We start from the raw sequence: 11,239 nt of genomic DNA, 5'->3' as shown, positions 1-11,239 counted from the left end.
TAAATGTCTTTGTTCTGTTGAACACAAAAGATATTTTGATGAATTTAGGAAAGCAAACAGTTCTGGGGCACTTTTGACTACCATTGTAATTGTAATTCCTACTATGGTATTCATAGTATTTTTGGTGAACTGTCCCTTTAATGAGAACATATTTAAATGTAATTATTTTGATGTAGACATTTATGATGGTTAATTGACTGTGATTAATGCATACAAGTATTACAAGTGTTTTTGTTGCCTAGCATAATAGACCATGATTACACATTGTTCAGCCTTTTGCTATAAGATCTCAAGTAATTTTTGTATAAGTTCATTACATTGATATGATTATATGAAATGAGTAATGTTTCTCCTTATTTTGTCTCTGCAGTTGCTAGGGGAACTACAGGCTTTGCCTGCAATCCATGTACATGTGCTATTTAGAATCAATATACATCGAACAGTGTGGTCTGATCTGTGATTTCATCTCACTTTTTCTCACTGTAAAGAGCACGGTTGAAAGACGTTTAACAGTCTGTAATGGTTGCAATATCACCAGTACGGTTTATTTTAACACGTGAATATAAAATCATGTACTTACCAAGACAAACATTTAAGCGCTAACCAATTTCAGGACTTTGTACATAATACAAGGTGGCAAATCATTTACGGTATCAGTGGCCTGAATTTGGAAGAAATATAATTCTGCCACTGTTTTAAATAAATAATAAAGCAGTTCACTGACTACACTGTAAGCAAATCACATTTTCTGCCATTGTTAAATACTGATAAAATGTTCATTAAGGTCCTATACAAGCACATTTAGGAAAACAACTAGCCCTATTTGAAAATGTTTTCATTCTTTACGTTCAGTACTTCTGGTCCATGTTCAGAGGTTGTATTTTAGTCTTGCTTGGACACAACAATTTGCTGAAGGCTCTTTTGAAACTGCTGTGGCACAGAGGATACAGGACCGGGTTGATGGATGAATTTATCCACAACAGCCAGAATGATATTTCGTAAAGGTAGTGCTGGACACACTGACCATGACAAGCTGCCCGAATGATCATCAGAAGGGTGTAGGGTGCCCAACAGAGACCAAATACACAAACTATCACAGCTAGAGACTTGGCCACCTTTTTATCTCGAGATAAACGAAAGCGACTGGCCAAACTGGCAACCATATCAGGACGGTGTCTATGGGATCCGGATGAGTGATCAATGTAATGAAGCTGTGCCTCTGTGGACGTCAGGATCCGGTCCCCAACTTGCAGAGGAGGCAGGTCTGCAATTGTGCTGTCTCTTCGTTTAGTCTGTCCGGTGTTGGCAAACTCAGTGGCGGACACCTTGGCTCCAGGCGCTAACCGGCAGCAACGAGACTTTGGGGGTAACTCTTCAACACCGCTTTCCTCGAGAGGTCTCACGAAAAACACCCGCTGTACGTCACCGGCTGCGAGCGGCTTCATCTTAAAACTCCTGAGTCGAATGTAAGTCGGCTGTTCCTCCCTCACAGCGCATCTGTTGCGTATGTTGATGTAAATGCTGAGGTTGAAATAGGTGACACTTATGAAAGGTGTGAAGAACTCGACGGTGGAGGCAGTTATCAAGAAATACCAGTTGAAGTAGAACTCGGCATAGCACTCTCCATCTGGCACTACGCTTTCTCCAGCGATGTGTTCCCAGCTGATAATAGCTGGACCATAAAGAAGGAAAGCTGCCAGCCACACGCAGAGCATCTTCAAAACTGCTTCCCTAGTGATTCCTTTTTGACAACGATAACTCACCTGCAACAGAGGTTTGAGTTTATACATACAGTATTGTATAGTATCAAAAATCATTTGCATCCAGAAGCAATGGTCACATTTATGAGCATCACTGTGTAGTAAGATACAATTACAAGTCAATAGATTATAGTTAAATGTACAGGTGTTTGTGTGATGACATTTGTACACACAGGTCTGCACCCGCTGTGCCTGTGTGAATAATTATCTCTGCACATGCAATGGTGTATAATAACATCTGTGTTGTATCAAGTGACCTTTCTGTGACCAGCTTCTGCGAAAAATTAAACACCGAAAATGTTCACAGCATTTCGGATTTGAACCACATACACTTTTATTGTTTTGATCTTTTAATACCCCATCCTCCAATGTCCCAATTGTGATTTTCTGAAGCCTAAAATTATCATTATGTCGATTGGTTATCTTTTACACTTTATTCATCAGGACCTATTTTCACTAATATTCTAATTTAAAGGTCTCTGCGGTTATTACAGGTATAGTTTTAATTTCCAGGTATTAATTGCCTGCCGAAAAAACAATAGAAAATGTAACAGATTTAATAGTTGTAATGGGAATTGTATGGGTTTTAATGAAAACTATAATGGTGTCTATATGTGATGGATTCTGTTGGTGGGTTGTTAGCTGGCAGATGAGAACAAATAGAACACCATTAAATCCTATTGGAAAAATGGCCAAACCACTACAAAAAAGTATTTTGCAATTTTATAATAGTTAAATATAAGGTCAATATTAGGAATTTCTGTCATTGCTTTTATTGTTTTTCAACTGGGTTGAAATTGGTTGAATCTATATGTGAAAAAATACAAATGATGGACCTGTCAAATATAATTTCATTGTTATTATTGATACTGTGAAGCTTTGAAATTTCCCATGGACTGTACCGTCTTCAGTGACAGTCTCAGTGTTATAACAGCAGTTTGCGTGTTTTCGAGTTTCACTCACCGCTTTGGTGACAGACTGAAACCTGTCGAAACTGATAAGCACAATGTTGAATACTGAGGCGGTGCACAGCATATAATCCACCACCAGCCACAGTTTACACATCCCTCTGCCCAACCTCCACTCGCCCGTCAGGACGTAGGGAATGTACACGGGGATGCAAAACCCTCCTACATTAGATTAAAACCAAAAATACGCTTAAAACACAATGCATAACATACTGAAAAGAAACTGCAAAAACCATCACATTCTCAAGGATGTGTCGGTTATAATTGGAATTGTATTTTTTTCAGTATAGGAACTATTATTGTCTCTGTGGGTCTCTACTGTTAATGTGTTGGGTTCTATTAATGGGATGTTATCTGGCAGATAAAAACCAATAGGACACCTTTAAATCCTACTGGAATAAACCCCAAACACACTACAGAATGGAATTTTGTAACGTAAACAGCCGATGATTCATAGTAGAATTTATTCATTAGAATTTGTATTATTTTTACATATATTAATATAAATGCTACAGTATTGTAATCTAGTATACCACTCACCGACAAGAAAGTCCGCTATGGCCAAATTTAAAAAGAAAAAGTTGCCTTGTGTACGTAAACTTTTCTCCACCACGAAAGCTAAAATGACAAGCGCGTTCCCGACAACTGTCGCAAATACCAGCAGTGTCATGAGCACAGTCAAAAAAATAGACATGGATGGAGAAAACTGTCCATACTGTGCGCGCCGGTTGTCAAACGTGTCCATGTCACCGAGAGTCGTCCTGTTTTCTCTCTCCATCACTGTCCAGTTTGACGACTGTGGATTTCCTGACTTCCACAGTAATGAAACGGCCGTAGGTATCCCCGGAGAATGTGCCACAGAAAATAATGACGACTGCATGGTGTTGCTGCTGCTTTTCTCCGTCAACAAACAGTGAAACAGTTGCATGATAGTCGAGAATGCGTAAGAGAATCCGCCCCATTTGCGCTCCTGACTGTGACTGCGCTTCTCATTCACAGTTCAGCAGCAGCGAGCGGGGTTTTATTCAGGGATGCGCGCGTTCATTGGCTGATTATTTAGTAGGGCTGTGTATTGGCAAGTGCCTCCCGATCCGATAAATATCGTATTTTACGTAGGCCTATATATTTCAATACTTCAAATAGAAAATGTAAAAAGTAGAGCTAGAAATACAACATACTGTGCACCAGCGGGGGTTTTCTGTAAGGATAAGTTTAAAAACATCCCTTACCTCTGCAGAGTGGCCATGATGTGTGATGCATGGACCTTTAGATCAGAGGTTTGGGTTCCCAAACTGTGGATTGCGCCCCTCAAGTGGGTAGCACAGGGGAATAAGGTGGCTCACGCAAGTCACTTGCATTACAGTTAAAACATTGAACATGGGCAGTATAAAACCCCTGGTTCATCCGTGCTGTAAATGCGCTGGTGTCACACCCGTGAAAGCACAATAAATGTCATTGTTACTTTTCTTAATAAACTTTTTGTCTAATGCACTGCAGTAGCCAAGTGACTTGGTGGGTCATGATGACTTGCGAAGCTTACAAACAGCATTTATTTTATACAACTTATTACTCCATTACTTATTTTTAAAGCACACCCACACATCAGCTCTGAGAGGTCCAAGCGTTCTTATATTTTTCGCCATGCTCGCTTCCACATACTTTTGGCCGTATGTATATGACATGATTTAAAAAAATGTAGCAATAGTAGAGGTATAACTAACGATACAAAGAAATATATTGCGATAGTTACATGTATCGATATTTTTGCACAGCCCTATTATTTAGCAGTGTATGATGTCTGTGGTGAGACATAGAAGTGCACATCTTTAAACTGCTAAACGTTAAGCTGCATCTGATTTAACTCAATGTTGTTGTCACAAAATTAGATTGAACAAGGGGGCTGGGGTTTAATATTGAGTAGTGAATGTTATGACAGAGAACCTCTGGATTTCATAAGCCTGTCACTTCGTGTCTCAGACAGACTTTATGGGAGGTATTACTCACAAGAGGAAGATAAAACAAACTGGCTACCGTCTCTGTAACAGAATATCATACTTGACAGAATATCAGACTTTCACCTTGCCATCACAAAATAGCCAATGGAGGTTGAAAACCAGGTGTGACATGGTGTAGTTCTCTGTGTATGTCATTGGACAAGTAAAACAAAAATGTGATGCTTGACAGACTGTATTTTGTTGGAAATAAAACACAAATAAACTGCAAGGAATTAAAATGAATACCCAGAAAGGTCTAATGATTTCACAGAGCTTTAAATGTCACATCTCTTGAGAATCCACTAAAGAGACGGGAAAGTCCTGTCAGGACTAATGAGCCACTGCATGTAAAATACTCCTGCTGACATTGCAAGATTTGTGTTTTCTGTATATTAGTATATAGGCTTAATTCTTCATTTCACATCCTTTCATGTCTGGTTTTTACATAACTGACACAGTTGAACATAGTTTTAGGTGTAATGTCAGCAATTAGCTTTGTGTCGTTATTATTCCTGACAAAACGATTCAGGAATGCAGCAAACAATCTGTGAATAAATGCAGCAAACCTGGACGTACTGTAATTATTCAGTCTGAGACCTCTTAGACCTTCATCTTACGCGCCCCTACAAAATTATGCTACATGTCAGATGGTGAATAATAGGCAATGACAGAAGTAAATGTGAATTGGGAAGAAAGGGATGACTAGAACTGCAGAAATGAAGAGTGTTAAAACTTTTGTCATTGGTTTTCTATTTGCAGAGCTGGGACATCATGACTGTCATAGTCCTTTCTGAATCTTAATTTCTATCATCATATACTTGGCAATGCAAAACCATTTTCTGCAGAACATTTTCTGTGAAGGAGAGAAGGCCTATGCGAGAGGTAGAGGTCTGAATGAGACCCAATTACAAAAGAAACTGAAATGAAACATGTCCAGCAGTATATATCTGATATAAAAAAAACAGCTGCAAATGAAAAATCTGTCATATTTTAGCTCCAACGTCATATGAATGGTTAAATTTTGAAAAACATCCCGGACCTGTTTTTTTTTACATGAATGAGGAATGAACTTTAAAATAATTATAAGAAGAAAATATTTATTTGAATAAGTCTTGAAGACTTTGTGTATAATCTGATCACAGCAGTTTAAAGAGGGAAATCACCAGTGAATAATAACTTAAACGTATGTCTGCTCTTCAAACTTGACAGCGCCAGTCCGTGTTCAAGAGTAATATTTTTCATTTTTATGTTCCACAGGAGAAAGTCATATGGAACAAAATGAGGGTAAGTAAATAAAGGCAGATGTTTTTTATCTATGAGTGAACTTTATGTTTAAAGGGATAGTTCACCTTCATTATTTAAATTCTGTCATTACATGCCCTCTTGTCATTTCAAACCTGTATGGCTTTCTTTCTTCTGAAGAACACAGAAGATATTTAAAAAAAAATGTTCGTAACCAAAAACCATTGGTCCCCATGGACTTTCATTGGTTTTATGTCCATACAATAGAAGTCAAAGGAAACCAATGGTTTTTGGTTACCAACATTTTTCAAAATATCTTCTTTTGAGTTTTGCAGAAGAAAGAAAATAACAGATAATAGACAATAACAAAATGGTACAAACCTTACAAATCCCTAAAAGAATTGAAATAGATAATCATTATAATAGATAATCGCTTGTGTGTTAAGCCAAACAGTAACAGATGTGTTCTCTGTGCACCCACTCTTCCCCTCTCTCTCTCTCTCTCTCTCTCTCTCTCTAATTCATGGTAATTTCAAGAAGTAGGGGCCACAGGCATATGAGATGAATGACGGCCGGTTTGGAATCAGTGCATAATTATAGGCTCAAGTTTTGGTCTTCCTGCTCATCAGTTTTACTTGGCTTTCAGTTTCCTCACAGGAAGCATGCGTCCTCACAAAAAACAGAGATGGGTTTGTCAAGAATGAAAACTCTAAACTCTTGTGTTTATGTTAAGTTTTTAATAAAGTTATGTGAGAATACCCAACACTACTGTATATTACTATTTTAAAAATATTGTTTTTTACAAAACTTTAACTGAGCCGACTGAAAAATTTAGATGTAAACATTCACTAGAAAATTATAAGACGAGGCTCAGATTTTTTTTACAGTGTAAAGATACACTGGTACAGTCTTTCACAAATTCATTTGCTTCAGAATACGATATATAGGCGATTAACTTTCCCTTAAAGGTGAGCAACCAATTGCTCACTCCACCCCTCCCTTTCAAGGCACTACGGTGGCTGATACAGAACAAAGATGTCGTCACGTTTTCGCTTCTTTGCCTAAGGAGATAACATATTTATTCTGTAGAGCAGTTTGTCCGTTTAGGGCTACTGTAGAAACATGGCGAATTCTATGCAAGGGGACCCCCGGAGTATGTAATAATAATAATAATAGTAAATAGAAAAGGGCATTGCAGTAGTCAATACGTGAGGTAACAAGAGCATGGACCAGAGTAGCAGCGCTCCTTGTTGAGAGGGCAGGGCGGAGGCGATTAATATTAAGAATGTAAGTTGACCTAGTAATCTTGTTGATGTGCGCTTCAAAGATAGAGTACTGTCAAGGATAACCCCAAGCTTTTAACCTGCATTGAAGGAGTAATCATAGAACCATCAATGCACATAGAAAAACCACTGGTCTTGGACATACTATTTTTTGTACCTACGAGAAGTAGGCTATCTCCGTTTTACTGCTATTAAGCTTAATAAAATTACTTGCAAACCAAGTTTTAACTTCAGACAAACAGTGAGAAAGAGAGAATGGAGGAAGTGGGTTTTGAAGATAAATAAAGCTGGGTGTTGTCTGCGTAACAATGAAAATGGATACCATATTTCCTAAAAATGGTTCCAAGTGGTAATAAATAAATAATAAAGGACCCAGCACTGATCCTCGTAGATTGTGAGAGATAGTGTCAAACGCTGAGGTTAGATCAAGAAGAATTAATATAGTTAGAAGTCCTGAGTCAGCCGCTAGTAAGTCGTTTGTAATGTTAACAAGGGCAGTCTCAGAATGAAAACCTGATTGAAATTGTTCGTAAAGGTTGTTCGCTGAGAGATGATCATTTACCTGTGTCGCAACAACCTTTTCCGAAATTTTTGATAGAAATGTCAAATTAGAAATTGGACGAAAATTATCAAGATTGTTTGGGTCTGCACCTGGCTTCTTGAGTACTGGAGATAGAGTTGCAGTTTTAAATAAACGAGGAAAAGTGCCAGAGATGAGAGAAGAATGAATGATCTTAGTAATAAAAGGTAAAAGAACAGGTAGACAGGCTTTAACTAATCGAGTTGGAAGAGGGTCTAATTGACAAGTAGTTGATTTAGATTTCCGAATAACTGCAGTTATTTGTCACGGTCCCACCGTCTTGTTTATGAAATTCTAGTCGTATGGTGGGATCGGGGCAGAGTCCTTAGGTTATGTGTGGAGAGAAACATATATATACGTTCTCTCCAGTGTCTTGTCATTGGCCCCGTTCCTCTCGTTTCCTTGTCATCTTCCCCTGAGTGTTTAATTACCCACACCTGCCCCGTGTCATTATCCCTCGTTTGTCTTCCCTATATATACCCTCTTGTTTCTTTGTCCTGTTCGTTGTTCTTGTCGGTCCCAGTGTGCTGTTTAATATTCTGAGTCTTGTCAAGTAAGTCTTTTAGTGTTTTGTTATAGTTTGTCAAGTGTTTCTCAGTTTAGTCCAGTTTTAGTCAGTCTATGTTCTGTTTGAGTTTTTTCAGTTTTCTTGATTTACCCCATGGTGGGTTTTTGTTTTGTCTATTTGTTTAATAAATACATTCTTTGTTAACCCCTTCACTGCTGCCTGAATTTGGGTTCTTCTGCCAATGCGTGGCAGTTATTCATCTACTGCTGGAAGTTTAAAAGTAGAAAGAGTGGAGTTGAATGACTGTGTAAAACAAAAACAAAATGAAGAACAGGCTAAATCTGTAACTAACAAAGACTGATGATCTATGTAGATAGAAATAGCTCATCCTAAGATAATCAAAACAACACTTCATTATGTAAGGTCTTTTATACACCTCTGAAGACAAAGTTATGTATATTATTTGGCATTCTGTAAATGCATCCTCCAAAAAAATGACACACTGGGCCTTTAAGCTCTGAATTCTGCATCTCTGACTCCCATTCCCAATGGCAGATCCACATAAGAACACTTGACAATGTAAAATGACTTCTAACTGTCTGCAGCAGAGAGTGTGTTGTCCTCTTTGAAGCCCGGCAACTTTTCCCAGCAGAAAAGTGCTAATCATGTGGAATTATTCACTGCTGCATCTACACCAGCTCAGTATGGTCAGTACACTCAGTCTTGCCTGGGAAATGTCAGCGGTGCTTACCGGGGAGGTGGTGGAGACATATGTGGGCTGAAGGAGCTAGTTGCCAATAGGGGCTGCAGCTACAGGGAATCGTGGTTGTGGGGAGTTGGAGGTGTAGGGTTATTACAGCTATGAAGGTGGCGAATGGTTGAGAGATAAATTGTCTATTGTATGTTGTATCCATATATAGGTTCCCTTTTGCCATGCTTCAGCCTAGTTTCTTGCAGCTTGTTCCTGTTTTTTTTCTGTAAGATCTTGCACAAGCTTTACCCTCCTATCATCATTCCCAACGGCTTGAACTGAAGTTTACATTAGCAATGACACTACAGCAGTTTGCCAGTCGTACTGTGTTGATGTTAGGCGCTTATGAATAGGCATAAGGTCAACATGAAAGGAAGAGTGCTCGTGTTTCAGTGCCCTTCAGATGCTTTGAATGATCCTGCAGCTCATGCAGCAGGTACCTTTGTGGCCCAATTAAAGGACAAGACGAGTAACCCTCGAGTCATTCATTACTGAATAATGTATGATGGGTCTCAAAAGATCAAACTCTTGAAACCATCAAGCCATATTGATCCAAATAATCTCCTGGTCACCTTTTTTGATGAAGGTTAGCTAACGCTATTGATACTGACAAGCCGCCTAATATGTAATCATTTTGATTAGCTACATTTAGGGGCGGTTTCCTGGACAGGGATTAATACTAGTCCTAGACTAACATAAATGTTAGAGCTGTCCAAACTGAAAACAGCTTGCACTGACATGTCCTAAAACACATAAATCCCATTGTGTTGTCTCAAAAAAGTAATGTTTTTAGTAAGACATGTTTGTAAAAACTATAAATGTCCTAATTTAACTAAGGCCTAGTCCTGGTTTAAAATAATCCCTGTCCGGGAAACCAATAATAAATATTCTAATTGCTGTTGTTGATATCTTCAATCATTCCGATGTGAGTGCTCAGCAGTCAGTTCTTTTAAAATCACACGGCATTTTCATGCATCTATAAACCCACTAGACAGATAGATACAGATAGATACATTCAATACAGCATCCTTATCTGGAGATCATAAAAATACATTCTTGGATTTAATAAGAATAGGTGAAAATAAACCTATGTGTGACCTTTGCAAGAGTCCGAATATTAGAAATCATTATGTAAACCTGTTAGAATGTCAAAGCTGAAGTAAAATCATGTCTGATATTTTATTTGCCTGTTGTCTCTCTCATGACTTTCTCATGACTGCCATCTCGTGGCTGTATATAGAGGTGGCAACGTATCACAAGTATCCCAATATGAAAGTAATGTAAACCGATTTCTTTTGGATTACTTTAGGGTCACATATGTAAATAAAATTATTTTAAAAAGTCTTTTCATTTACACAGAAGCAAAGCAGAATCAGAATTCTCTTGACGTGGCTCAAAGCAGGATATCAGATGAAATAGATATAAAACAAACAGGAATTTATTAGAGTGGGCTGAAAATTGAAATGAAATCATTGTTGTTGATCAGTGCAGTGTTGGCTTGCTCGCCGGGAGACTGCATTTATTTATTTATTCATTTATTTATTAGATATTATTTATTAGAATGATATAATTGCTTGGTCTATAAACACCATGCACTGTGCTGTGTTTTACCTTTCTGTGTTTTTCTTATTTGCTCCTGTAAAGCTGCTTTGGAACAATGCACATTGTGAAAAGCGCTATATAAATACAATTGAATTGAATTGAATTGAATTATTGACTTTGAAATTGTAATCGTGATCATTCATGTAAATTAACACAATACATTATAAACTTCATATTTTTATAGGCTATGTAGATAAAACAAGCTGAGAAGCATTTAGGACTGTTTTTTTATGCAAAAGAAAACATTAAATTGTATATAGAAATTGGTTGCACGGCACAAAAACACCTTACACTTCCACATTTTAAAACAATTACTTTCGTTTCGAAATTGCAATCATGATAGTAATCTAATGTTTAACTAATTGTAACTGTAATCTGATTATTTTGTTTTTTTTCATGTAACTGTAACGGATTCCAGTTACCAAATTTTTGTATCCTGATTACTGGAATTCAGTTACATGTAATGAGTTACTCCCCAACCCTGTTTGTAAGCAAAGCTGTGCACATTCATTTGAACTAAACTATCATTTTAAAGCGTATTTTGTTCGAAG

The 11,239-nt window shown here is 37.8% G+C and overlaps 1 protein-coding gene across 1 annotated transcript; it reads right to left on the bottom strand.

Annotated features, from left to right (window-relative positions):
- Positions 1-322: 322 nt before the first annotated feature.
- Positions 323-3,717, bottom strand: hrh3 (histamine receptor H3). Its single transcript, XM_057334738.1, has 3 exons — positions 3,269-3,717; positions 2,724-2,890; positions 323-1,763 (listed from the first exon to the last, which is right to left on the bottom strand). Exons 1-3 carry the CDS (start codon positions 3,654-3,656, stop codon positions 849-851), a joined length of 1,470 nt encoding a protein of 489 aa, XP_057190721.1. The 5' UTR covers positions 3,657-3,717; the 3' UTR covers positions 323-848.
- Positions 3,718-11,239: the final 7,522 nt, after the last annotated feature.

The sequence above is a fragment of the Triplophysa rosa genome, linkage group LG1 (assembly GCF_024868665.1).
Source record: "Triplophysa rosa linkage group LG1, Trosa_1v2, whole genome shotgun sequence".
Taxonomy (NCBI): Eukaryota; Metazoa; Chordata; class Actinopteri; order Cypriniformes; family Nemacheilidae; genus Triplophysa; species Triplophysa rosa.
Note: the sequence above shows the minus strand (reverse complement) of the source record. Positions and strands in the feature narration are given on the sequence as shown.